The 14,104-nt window shown below is 40.8% G+C and overlaps 1 protein-coding gene across 1 annotated transcript in view; it reads right to left on the bottom strand.

Annotated features, from left to right (window-relative positions):
• Positions 1 to 14,104, bottom strand: part of LOC102388353 (protein diaphanous homolog 3) — a 435,025-nt gene that overhangs the window by 411,711 nt on the left and 9,210 nt on the right. Inside the window, exon 2 of the mRNA XM_006026725.3 lies at positions 9,755 to 9,859. Within this exon, the coding sequence (XP_006026787.1) occupies positions 9,755 to 9,859 (105 nt within the window). The remainder of the gene's footprint in view (positions 1 to 9,754; positions 9,860 to 14,104) is intronic.

The following is a 14,104-nucleotide window of genomic DNA, read 5'->3' as shown; positions in this document are numbered from 1 at the left end:
AACACTGATTTAGGTGTTTAACTCCTCTTGAGGTTTAGCCATACAAAGTTAGTGTGTTTCTCTAGAACTGTTGGGAAGAGACATCAGAACATGTATCAAAGATAATTCCTCATGAATCATCATGACTATCACTTTGTCCTAGTACTTTAGCTTTCAGCAAGACCACAGCCCTCAAATATTGGTACATATTCTTGTAGGAGGAACTCCATATTCACAGCACTCCCACCAGGGTCCTTTTAATAATCTGCCATGATATGCCATAAATGTGAACCATTAAGAGACCTTAGTGATCCACACAGCCATGCATCCCTTGTAGAGATACCAGTAACTAGACTAGTTTAGACGAGTTTGGGTTCAATACCTGAAAATGGTACTCGTACTGCATGTTTACTGACCAGTATTAGAGAAAAACTGCAGCACTGGTGGTAGGGGGAGGGGCGGCATGCAGATATTACAATACAAGTATACCACCATAGACAAAGCAGACAGAGCATCATCCAGATGAGGAAAGCCATCCTCAGGCCAAAACTGACATACATAAAAGACATCCATTAAGAATTAAATCTGGGCCTATGGCAACGCATAAAGTTCAATCCTTAAAAAAAAAGATATTTATGTTGATTTCCAAACTATCTACTTCAGGGGTGGGCAAAATGCAGCCTGGGGGCCGGATGCAGCCTGCCAGGCCATTTTATCCAGCCCACAGGGCCCCTAAAAAAATTTAGTAAATTAATATTTATCTGCCCTGGGCTGCCTGTCATGTGGCCCTCGATGGCTTGCCAAAACTCACTAAGTGGCCTGATCTACCTTCTGTACAAGGCAGGTTTAACTGACCATTGAAAGTACAGAGAATTAGAGAAGCATTTCACAGTAAGTGCACCTCATAAAGCAGAAACTTCTGGCAAAATAAATTAAAGGTTCATTTTCTGATTTTCCTACTTAATGGTTCAATGAAGACCTAACATTTATTTCCTGTATCTGAACAAGCAGCAAGATCTTTCTAGCCACTTAGTTGTTTCTTTCATTCTGTACGCCTCCCTCAAAAAAAAAAAACAACTTACAAAATATTGAAAAAACACCAGTGTCTATGATTTTTAGTTTAACCATATTTTTCTACAACATTTTGAATGAATTCCAACTTAAATTGCTGCTTATCTATATGTTGAGGGTGGGGCATGGGCAAATGAGCAGAATACAAAGTGGAAGATGATATGGGTTTAATTTTTCTCTCTGCCATTGGCTTGAATAACCTTGCCAAGTCACCTCTCTCTGGGTCCAGATTTTTTCCTTATGTAAAATAAGAATAACCACCTCTTCTATAAAGTGCTTTGAGAACTGCTGACTAAGTGTGCAATAAGAAGTAGGTATTAAGGAGCTTATTTTAGCACCATACCAACCTTACTATTATAGACACTAGCTTGGTTTTTCTCAGACCCACACTTATAACGCCCTCCTAAAAGGACTGGAACATAACTGGCCCTAAAGCTACATCCTTTGTGACACTGTTCTTCACAGGAAAGATGTCAGATAGACCAACACACATGCACAAGAAAGGAGAGGTCTTAAAACAAAGAAATATTCTTAGTTTAGTCTTTCCAACAGGCTCCAAAGTCCAAGTCACCTCTGTGTCGCAGGCTTTCAGCAACTCAATAAGAGCTGAGTGGGAGATTGAGATTTTGCTTATGGCATTTTGCATGGATTTGCCGAACAGGGAAAATAAAGTCAAATGCCTCACTTAGCCTGGAACCTGCATCAGAGAACTGAAGTTTCCAGAATCACAAGGAAAGTTTCCAATATTATCTTGCCAACCATGGCCAGGCAAGGCCTTGTACAAATACTCAGCTTCTCCTAAGCGAGTCACTGCTCTCAGGACTGCCAGGGTTAAGTCACTCCCAGGAGAGTTTTTCCTGAGAGAGAAAGTGTCTATACATGCTGTGGCTTCCCTCAAAAGAAGGCACAGTCCTCTGGCATCCCATTCCTGCCTGTCCCCCCACCTGGAGACAGCGCCCCCCTTTGGGCAACACCTACTGGACAAGGACCCCTTTCCAGCCTGGATAGGTAACTATCACCGCCCACCCCCACTTCAGCCAAGGCCTTGGACTCTGCTTCCCTTCCACACCTGGACTCCAGCCCTTCCACCGAGTCTCTTTCTCCTGCTACCATTGTGAGTGTGTGCGCACACCAATAACTTCAAAGGGTTGTGTGGTATGTTGTCTGTGTAATAAAACTGTTATTTGGACCCCTAAGTTGGGTTTTGCTTTACTATGGCTTGACCCTGCTCCTCGCCCCTCTAATTTCTGTCTCATTTCTCCCTCTCCTGCTTCTGGCTCACTGCCACCTCCAACACCTGTCCTGAGCTGCTCCTCTGCCTCCAAACCCCCTGTTTCTTTGCCACTGTCTTATCCCCACTGTCTTTTCCTTTTCCCCTGAGCAACCAGGTTTCTGCCTCAGTTTCTTTCCTGGCTGTCTCCTCCTTGCCCACCCCCCTCCACCGACCTCCAATATCTCAGCTGTCTGCCTCAAGTTTCCAGCCCCAGTCTACCTTAAGTAAACCCAAGCCTCAGTTCCTCAGCCAGCTTCTCTGTAGTCCACTGGTTCTGGCAACGTTCACTCCCTACACTTTAACTCTCACCTGAACCTTCCCCCGGGTACCCCAAGTGCACACATATACACTGTACCATCCAAGTTAGGAATTTACACGTGCGTGTGCATGTGTCATTGTGTGCATGATATACGAATTAGTGATCTGTGTCCAACTTTTGGGGTGTATAGTTTATGTGACTGAACTGGTGATAGGTATGCATGTGCCTAGGCTCATTTGGATGTGTACGTGCCTGAGCTGGTAGTGTGTGTGTGCGCGTATGCATCTAACTGATTTGTGTGTTTGTAGATGTGCAATTGTGCCTCACCCTCCTGTCTAACAGCGCAATATTGAGATCCGGAGAGTTGGCCTGACTCCACATCTTTGGGTAAGTTTCTCTACCAGGAAAGCAAACCTGGGAAAAATCCCAGGTGTATACACCTAAGCCATTTTCCCTATAACAGGGGTCAGCAACCCCCAGCACACGTGCCGAGCATGGCACGCAAGGCCATTTTGCTCGGCACACCACCGCCAGCCCGGGCTCTAAGCAGCTGCTGCCAGCCACGGAGCCCAGGCTGCTCCCAGCAGGCAGCTGGGAGGCTGCAAGCGAACTGGGCTCTGTGGGTCAGCTGCAGCTGGGAGGCTGCAAACAGCTACTCTGGGTTCCAGCATGTCAGCACTCCGGCATCTTCTAAGGTAGACATTGTGGTTTTTTCAGCACTCCGACCAAAAAAACATTGCCTACCCCTTCCCTATAGTTACCACAGTTGTATTTCTCCTTTTTGCTTTTATAGTTCTTAATGATGATTACATGTTAAATGCTACAGGGTAATCCCAGTATTCCTTACTTAATTCAGCAAAGTAGTTGAATTATGCTTAATTCAACCAAAGCTAAAGCAAATCATGAAGTCAAGTGCTTGCAGCCAAGTTAGTAGATTTCAGCAGAAGTGCTGTCCAAATCAAATGTCTTCCTGTCTTTCATGAATGTGTTGAGGTGTCAGTCTCCCACATAGAGAGCTACTCATGCAAAGAATCATTTGTCAGCACACACTTACAGTTCAGCAGCTATAACACTTCACCTGTTAGTTTTGGCAAACTACTGCAGATTAGTTATTTGACATAAACCAACATGAGCTCCGTGGTAGCTAGCTTGTCAGGAGGTGAACCAGCACCGTCATGAGTTTTCTGTTTCTTTTCAAGCATAAACTGAACATCTGCTTCCTCAAACCACTTCTGGAGTCACTTTTACAAAGCTAACAGCTTGCTCTCAGATGTGCAGCACAGTTCTACTTAAGGTTTGTCATTCTTCTTCAAGGGAAGGGGAAAAAAATCTGTCCAATGTAGCTATCTATTTTTCCACAGTCAAGTGAGTTGATTGGAGTTAAGAATCCAAGCAGCCACAACCTCTGGCCTTCCACAAAAAAGTCTAAGTCCAGAATTTGAGTAGCTAAAGAGCTTCCCTTTTCTAAATAGGAAAGGAAGCTGATGGAAAAGACAGATGAGAAAACCAGACCTGGTTTAGCAGTATGACCAAGAGAACAAAATAGAGCATTTGTTTTAAGATCCATTGCCTACAACAGTGGTGCTCAACCTTTTGGCCCTGTGGAACAACGGGTGGTGCAGGGATGGTCTTTGGGCCCAATTGGGCCCTGAGCACAAGGAGCAGGCCCTCGTGCTACTTCTGCCCAGCTCCACGGCACAAAGTTATATATTACCAAAGAGACAAACAAAACGTTAGGAAGGTTATTCCAATGCAACTGTCCTTGTTTTAATCCTAGCAACACTTAAAATGTAATACAATGATAATAAGTTCTAATTCATCACAGTGACCTTTTTAGATGCATGTATTGTACAAGTGCTCACATTTCATAATTTCAACATGTACAATTACAAAAGGATTCAAGATGCTTTAAAACTATCTACAATTTTAAACAAACAGTACATTACTTATTCATGCGTTGAACACCTCTCATGCTCGTCAAGCCACCTTAATCAACAGATGCAATAAATTTGAATTTTATGTTTTTCACAATGCCTGTAGTGATTTCATGCTGATGATTGAAAAAAAAGTAGTAATTAATGAACACAGAGAAACAGAGGCCTTCTTTTCTACGAGAAAAATTAGTCTGACCTCATTGAACATTGGTGAAACCAGAAAAAGGATTCACCATATGTACTTATGCTCCAAACTTTCACTGGCCATCTCCAAGAGGAAATACAGCATACAGAATGGGGTATATAAATAGTAAAAATAAATAAATAAAAATACATTTAAGCAGTAACTTAGGTGAAGATGCAAGTATGTAACCAAATCCCTGAAACCACCCTAGATTAACAGTTTGGGGCCTTTAAAGTAAGATTATGCCATTGTTAGAAATCAAATTTTTAATGGAAGTTGAGCATCTTGTAGAATACAGAATACTGATCAGGACACAAGAGAATGAAAGATAGGGATGGATTTTAAAAAAGAGACTAACTTCATGAACTTTGTTTAAAATAGTGGATCTTAGCTCCACCAAGCAATTACATATTTATATGAATCCAGTGAAGTATTAAGTGGTTTTTATATCATGTCTTAGAATATGCCAATATGCAAGATTGTCCTTCTTCCTTCTAACAAATAGAATCTATTTCTGAACTCTATAACCATCCTCCCAGAAAGGAGAAGAGACACATAGAAGTCTTAAAAGGCTTAGGACTCCCATATTGCTCAAAAAATAATGAGGAGCACCAGTTATTTCCCAGGTCTTGCATCAGACTCTAGGAGCTAGCCCCTTTGAGCTTCATTTCTCACTGAACAGTTAACAAGTTATAACAAGTGTTCAAATTAAGTTAAATTTAAAATTTTGTCTTCCTTATTAACTTGTAACTGAGCTTGCAGAACACCGATTGGCACTGCCAGCCTTGGGAGCACACCAGAGCCTTAACGTCTCTAGTCCAGACTGGAGCACAAGTACATCAAACATCAGGCCTGCTACCTGCTGGTTAAGGAGAAGGCAGCAAGGAATGGAAGTAAAGTATCCCTTGTCCTCAAGTTTTCCAAATATGACCAAGGTCAGACCCAACATATTTCTAATAGATCATAAGAAGAGTTATGACAAAGAAAAAATGATCTTTCCGAACCATGAGTCTCATAAGCTGAAGTAGTAAGCAAAATACTGGAGGTCATCTTTAAGTGCCATTTAAGCAGACACTCCTTTGTGGCTTCTTCTAAGGATCTGAGGGAGCCAGATTACAACTACATACGGACATTCAGTTTCTCATGAGAGAGTAGTTGCTGCCCCAAGAAATACCACGAGTGCACAGATGTTCAAGATCGTCTCCCACAGCAAACATAATCACTCTGGAACAAAAATAACCTGGGAACAAATCAGGTTAAGTAACTTGAGAGTAACAGGAAAGTTTCTTCCAAGAATGAATGTCATACAAAAAACTAGAACTCTTGGTTCCAAAATGATACCTTTTATTAGACCAAGTGGAAAATGACAAGAAAATTGTCCTTTTCCGCAAGCTTTCGGGATCCAAGTCCCTTCGTCAGGCTCTGGGAAAAGTGCAGATGGTACAAGATGGTAGACAGTTCCCATAGGTAAGAAATAAACTTCATTTTTGCACAGAGGGAGCTGAAGATGGAAGTCTGTCCTCTGGGTCCATGAGTGTCTTTGTGAGCTGTGTTGAGTAGCTCTTTGATGTGTTGATCAGGTAGAATTCCTTCCCTGGAGGTGTCAGATGACAGGAAGGGAGGCAAAAAAAAACCAACAAAAAAAACTTCCTTGTTGTTCTGCAATGAAGTTGTGAATGCCTGCACAATTTACCCTTCTGAGAGAAGCCACAGTATGGTGTTCCAGCACACAGTCCTTTGCTCCTGCCTGCCCTCCACCTCTCCCCCCTGCCCTGGGAGATAGTGCATCACCTACTGAATCCTGTTGCTCCACACAAGCAGGGAGCAGAACAAAAACCCTTCACAACTCCTCATTGTGCTGCAAGATGCTACAGGCTAACTCCAAGAAGTCTGGATCCACCAAACCAAGGCTGCCCTTTGCACTGCTGCCATGCATCTCCAAGCAGACTGAGGGAGTGTGCAGAACACTCCAAGATGTGTTCATAGAGGCCCCATTGATGGTGCAGCATCAGCACTGCAAGTTCTCTGCTCTTCAAGGGCTCCTATACACATGCAGGGGGGCTGCACCAATGTACTGTAATTACAGTGCTTCAAAGCAGAGTTGATTAATTAAGTCTACTGGAGCATGGTAAATTACTGTGCTCCAACAGACTCCAGCATCATGTAAATCAGCGTCCCCATGCTGAAAAATGGTGACAGGGTGCTTTAAACCAAAGCTCATTCAACAAGCTTTAGTTTAAAGCACCCCACGGACATTTTTCAGCACTAGGACGCTCCAGGCACTTTTAATTACTGCAGCTCTTAGACTTTTACTAATTAAAGCCCCGCCCCCCTCCTGGAGCACATGTATAAGCTCCCCAAGGGATCAGTATTTGAGCATCTGTTCAGGCATCTCTGGACAAGATTTTCTACCAAGAGTACAAACCTGGGAAAATTCACCCATATCATTTGAACTTGTGTAGACAACCTATGTCAAGGCTAACTAAATTCTACAGGCTTACTGTTTTGTGGATGTCTAGGGGATTGGTTATTTTGGTAGGTGGGCCAAAGCAAATAGTTGATGCCAAGACTACAGCACATTAAGAAAATGATTCACTTGTCAAAAATGAAGAGATAGAAACGTCAGAAATCATTACACACTATATTTTACTGATACAGTAAAAGCTGTGTTATCCGGCACTTTACCATCTGGAATGCTCCATTAATCGGCATCTGTCATAGATGGCATCTGTTGTTTATGGCAGTGGATCGATGCAGCAAAAAGCAAAACCGGAAGTCCCACCATGGCACGTCTCATTTTGCCGAGTCCCACTTCTTCCTTGAAGACCACAGCACCAGGACAACGCAGCCTGCACGGGGCCCCCCTCCCCATCCCACAGCACACTGACACCAGGGAGTGAAAGCCCTGGTGCACCGGCGAAGACACCTCCAACTTGCTGCCAATAAGCTCTCAGAAAACCGACATATTTGATTAACCAGCACCCCCCATTCCCCATGGATGCCAGATAACAGAGCTTTTACTGTACTTATAAAAGTGATAATAACATCTATAAAACACAACATAGGTAAATATACCACAGTTCAAAATACTGCAGTTTACTGAATAACAGAATCTTGAAACATCAGTGCCTCTAGAACAGCGATAGTCACATATCCAAGATCTAGTATGCAGGGTTGTGTCACTTGATCCACAGGGCCGCAATTTGGCAGCAGCATATCAGTGCTGCAGTTCCCAGAGCTGCAGCAGTGACCATTCCTTCTGCCACCAACTTTCTAGCCCTGCAGGATAGGTGACATAGCTCCATACTCCATATCTGGCCTGCAGGGCTCCTCAAAGGTCTGCAAACTTGGCAGCAGGATAAGCTTTGCCATCTCTCTCACTATGGCCTCAAATTTCAAGACTCATAGGGAGCCACATATCTTAATTCCTACTCTACAGCAGTATTGCTCAACCCGTGAGTTGCAAGAACGTGTGAAAAGATCGTGAACAAACTTTAAAAATGGATCATATTTTGCATACATTTGTTAAAAAAAATAGATACTGCTTGAGCTTCACCGTATATGTTAACACTGTGCATACTAGTAAACAGGGATCCAGGTTTTCTGTTTGCTGCAGAAAAAGACAGATTTTCTCTTTCAAAGGTTTTCCCCTTGCAGGCTGGCAAAGTTCCAGCCTACAAGTGGCTACAGGTAGCAAGAGGAGGGCAATCGGGCAGGGGGTGTGCCACATGCACGTGTGCGTGTAAACATGCACATGGCAGCCAGGCAGCGTGGAGAGACTTAAATGACAAAACTGATGGGGCAAGGCGGTATGCACAGACAACGCATTGGGGAGGTGGAGGGGACACAGGCAACACATGGGGGGAGGGAGGAAGGAGGGACACATGTCCCCCTAGATTTGTGCACCCATAGGACACATAGGGCTGTAGTCTAGCCAGACTGGCACAGGCATGAGCTGCCTCTGCAGCCTGGTGGGCAAGACCTGACACAGGAAAGCAAAGCAGGGTAACAAGACTCTTTGCTGCCACCGCCACCACCAGAATCCCGACACCAGCCGCATCACCAGCAGCGTAAGGAGTAATGGATGGGGGTGGGTGCCCTCACCTCCTCCTGCCACCAACTGCTCATGCACCTAGCCGTGGCTCTACCCAGTCAACGTGGCCCAGCCACTGCTGCCACCGCTCCCCTCAGGACACAGTCCTATCCCGGAGGGGAGGGGAAATGGTGGGCAGCCTGAGGGGAGCACCAGTGGTGGCCCACCCACAGTGGCTTGGCACATGCATGGCTGGCAGCAGAAGGAGGTGAGGGCAGCATGGCCCCGCTCCTGTCCATTACTACACGTGCTTAGGCAGCTGAACATTCCCCTACCCCCAGTGTTCAAAAAAGGAAAACCAATGTCATGAAATTTAAAGATGGAAACATTCACAACTAAAGAAATACTTTTCCACCACATGCAGAATTAGCCTATGGAATTCACAGAAGCAATATTCCACTAAAGTGAAAAATTTTGTGGAATTCAAAGTAAAAAATGGGCATGCATACAAGAATATATACCTTCATGTATCAGCATGTAGCAAACAGCTAGAGAAAGGATATAGGCAAGATAGATCATTGTTTACTATGCACTTTCTATGCACCTAAACAAAGTTAAACTAACAAAATTTAACACTGCATTCTTGTTTAGGTTGAGTCAAATAGAAGAGAGGAACCAGTTTAAAAACATATTTTTAAAAACATTGTACTGAAAAACTAAATATCAAGTTTCAAATTTTGGCAAGGAAGTTTTCTGTATGTTTTAATCTCCAGTGGTGAACAAGCCTAACTATGTTAAATAAACTCTCTCTCTAACGTACATAGTTCGCTGTAATTACCTTCTACTATTGTGTGCAAAAATGTAAGTTTACAAAATCTAGCCCGTGCTGTGAATACATTTGTATCTATTAAAGGACCAAAGGTAGTCTAAAAATGAATATAAATGTCCTGATGCATCATCCCTCCGTACACAGACCTTTCACTGGCATTTTTGGCATATTTTGGAAATTATATTTACTTACAGCCTTAGAAGCAGTACTAATATATTGCATAACCATTTCTTTTTTGGTATTGAAGTCCTTTTCTCGCAACGGAGTCTTTTTGTCTTCATTTAAATTCATATCTTCCTAGGAAAGAAAAAAGAATTGGGGAAAAAAGTTTAATTTGGCAACTCCTATTTCACAATTAAAAAGTTACTGAAGCCTTAAAGTGGATTTCAACCCAGATAAGCATTTTAAGTTTCAAAGTTCTTAATGTAAAACCTATGAAAAATGGAAGATTTTCAAATACTGAGAATAATGAAGAAATTATAAAGTTCTGCTTGTGCAATCTAAGATAAAAAGAACAAACAAAATTATTATTTTTTAAATTCCTAAGCTTGGTTTTAAGTTTTTTGTTGGGTATTTGTTTTGTTTTTTTTTATTCACACTGCTTAACAATTCCAACTTCATGACACTTATGATCTGAACTCTGCAAAGATCTAACAGTGGAAATACAGGATCCAATGAAGCAATATTCATATGTGGAAAAGCAACAACTATTGCAGCATTCTTAAACTGAATCCACTCCGTGTTCCTTGAAAGATCAATTAATAGTTAGATTCCCGTCACCTGTAATACTTTGCCCCAAGCTTTTAATCTTGAGCTTTGGGGTCTGCATTTTCCTAAGAACACACTGACGAAGTTTAGACCTCAAAAATATATCTTCCCTGCAAACAAGATTTGATCTGTTAATTGTAAAACATACAAACAAACAAAAAAACCCAAAAAGCACAACACTTATTCTGCCTGATCAGAAAAAATGCATCTCAAGTCTGCAACACACTGAATATTAATCTATCAGCCTGGGCTTGGAGGTAAGGAAAAGCACAGCAAGAACTATCATTTCAGATGAGAGCAAGGTTTTTCTCATTTGGCTTTCTTTCATTATTCTTATTCTGAGTTGTATACAACTGCAGGAAGGACCAACCTAGTGTGAACCTCATAGTTACGGGAAGACATTACAGCAAACACACTTAATAGTTTAAATCAAACTTTCAGAAAATCTACTTAAGTATAAATCTGTCAATTACAAGCAACAAATATTTTCTCCTTTATATTATTTTTCCCCCTGTAACATGCAAATGAACCTGCACAATAGAATTGATATAAGGCACAGAGGTCTTTACAGAGAGGTCTTTCACTAAGCTAGTGGGAGAAAAATAAAAGGATACATTGGTATTATCTACCTTAACTACTGAATATAGTATCAAACCAGATTTGACTATCTTTATTTCCCTAACCATGCCTAGAGGAAAAGGCTCTGAAAATGGTGCTCATACGGTGACGTTCTCCACAACACGTGGTATTTTGATCACAAAGTTTACAAAGCTACTGCTTGATTATCCTCAATTCCAGTCATAACAGTAGTTAAGTGCATCCATATTTCCAAAGAATCCTTTTTCTTTGAGTTGCGTAGAGTCTGTTCAACCTAAGAAATATTTGAGTTGTGTGAATGTTACCACTACATTTATTGTTTTGGGGGGGGGGGGGGGGTAATTCTTTTCCTATCCAGTTTCCTTGATATAAGAACACCCTCAAGGCTAAATCCAATGTTCTTAAATCTTTTATTTTCTCATTTATCTGGATCTGGAAGAAACTGCTAAGCATTGACATTACCCCTTGACAAACACAATCCATGAATCAACCTGACAATTGCCGTATGCAGTACTTGTATATTGCATCTCTCCTTACATTAAACTGAAAGTTTGGTGCTTGGCTTTAATACTATTTTCTAGTTTTCCTCTAAAAACAGCTTTTACAGGGAAAAAGCTGTAATTTGAACTAATTCACTAGGAAATATGTTATCATATAAAATACCAAACTAAACCACTCAAATTGTTTTTCCCCACTAAGAACAAAGTAACATAATTTAAAGATTTTTAGAACCACAAAGAAATACACAATGTATAAATCATATACATCCCCAAACTTCGTCATACACTGGGTACACCCTGTTTTAAAGGGAATATTCACCCTCATAAGCAGTTTGCAAAAGGAAGAAAATAGGAAAGAAAACTCGTTTAACTTGGCAAGCACGGTTTTAAACTTATTTTTTTGAGTTTAAACTCATCTAGATAAAAAGTACCTGTGATAAAATTACTTATGTCAACACCTTTGAAAGGACAGAAACACGTGCATGTCTTTTGCATTTCAAAGCCAAAGTCCCAGGGCACTCAAGTCAGTAACCCTTTTGAAGTGAAGGCACACATTCATACATGTTTATTCTTAAGGTAAGCATACACTTGGCTGACAGTTGGGAAAGTTTCAAGGTTTAAGAATTAAATTTACCTAATTTCAAAATAAATTAAATATCTTAGTGCTCCATTCTAAACCTTCAACAGTTAGTTGCACAAAGTGCTGAGACTGACAATTTAGAAAGTGTTACCGTGTTTAGACATGAGCCTGTATCTTTAGTTACAAAGCTCAGGAGAATGCTAAAAGACATTTAAAATAATCAAAGATTGTAGAGTTGTCTGAGACTTGCTTCTTAGAGTGATTACTTCAAAAGTTGTATTGTCATTCTCTTGAAGCAGATAAAGCAGTGCAAGTTAAAATTCTCACAGACTGCTTAAAAGCTTCTATAGCTTATCTGAATAATTTTAAATGTTGTCCTTGGATAATTCTAGTTTTGTTGCTAATCAAAATCAGATTTCCACCAAGACTACTAGTGCCACCCACTGGTCTTCTGCCAGTCATCTAATAATTGTATTCTCACTCTTGAATCCTATTTTTGCCTAAAATACATGCTGAGTTTAATGAACAAAATATAAAAGTTTCAGCTCATTTAAGTTTGCATCCAAAGGCCGTAACCAGGTCAGGCTACAAAATGGTATGCATATATACAATCATTTGTTAAAACTACAGCCAACACTTCAATCTAATTGGGGTGGGGAGGGAGAGAACACACCTAGACAAACACAAGAGTCAAGACATTTCTTGAGTGTTATTGCAAAGCTGTACATCAAGACGCATTTTTTTTCAGCCAAATGGTGGCTGAAGAATGAAAAAATTTCAAAGTGTGTTTTAAAGTTCTTAGCTGTTATGATAAAATGCAACATGTAGAACATGCACATATCAGAATTTTGGGGAAGACTGTATTCAAATAACAACATTCTATTTTCATTTATTAAGGGGCAACAGTACTTTATACCATCAGAATGACAGTATTTTAAGCTAGTTGGCTAAAATATTTTAGCTTTCTTTCAGACAAAAAGAAGTATCATGAAAGTAAAATTTTTCTCTGCACAGATATTTTCAGCCATCATCCAGCAAATTCTCATTTTTTAGATCAATACTAGGGCTTCATTAACATGCCTCTCTCCACCCATAGGAAGAATGTCAAAAGTATGTACCCACTTACATCGCCCAAGAGGTGGGGGGCACCACAGACGGGTTGACATGGCTTCTGGAAACAACCTCCCTCTCACCCCTCTGAGCATGGCAAAATATTCAACCCCCTGCCTAGATTCCAGTGTCCTGGGGCACAAACTATCAGTTCCACTTCTTGGCAGTGGGGATCAGTGGCACTTTTGACAAAAAAGTAGCCCCTCCTTCCCTGGTTTAGTCAGTCTTAAATTAAGGAAATAATGGAAAACATCCAGTCAACAATGAAAACTTGAGCAAGAGTTCCTAACAACCATTTAAAAGGCATGTGAAATTTACAAGGAATGAGATTTAAAGAACTGACAGTAAGACGATTCAAATGCTACCTCCTAACCTGTCCTATATGTTCAGTTATATGATCATCTCAAAATTATGGTAGGAATAGGAACTGGTTCAGATAGTGATTTAAGTCGATATGAACTTGAACTTCAGCCAAGTTCCAGATCAAAAAAGATTAAACCTAAAGTTGTCCTAACCTGTTTTCAGAAGACAACATAAATAAGGAGGGAAAATGATGAAGGGGGTGCAAAATGAGTAATTTGCTTTTTCTTAATTCTAGAAGGGAAAAATAAAATTCAAAAGCAGAAAAATTTAAATCTAAAAAATAAAGTGCTTTGTGAAAGTATTTCATCACATATGGAATTGGCTATTGCAAGATTTTAAGATCAGGCGCTCTTAGTCAGATTGCAAGGCATTTGACATTTACATTGATAAAGAGCCTAATATTTTAAAATATTAAGCATCCAGAAGTTTGGATGCCATATAAAACATCACACTCAGGGGTGTAAACCTGTCTGTAGTTAGAGTTAGGTTACATAAAAGTATCTTTGCAGACAAGCTATAAAATAACTTAAATTTTGGTGGGGAATGGGGAGGAAAAGATAGCTTTCCAAGTCTTGTTGTACTTGCCATTCACAAAGAAAGAATACTGGATAGTTTTAACAACTA

This window comes from Alligator sinensis, unplaced genomic scaffold (assembly GCF_000455745.1).
Source record: "Alligator sinensis unplaced genomic scaffold, ASM45574v1 scaffold80_1, whole genome shotgun sequence".
Lineage (NCBI taxonomy): Eukaryota > Metazoa > Chordata > Crocodylia > Alligatoridae > Alligator > Alligator sinensis.
This window is presented reverse-complemented; position numbering and strand designations above follow the sequence as displayed.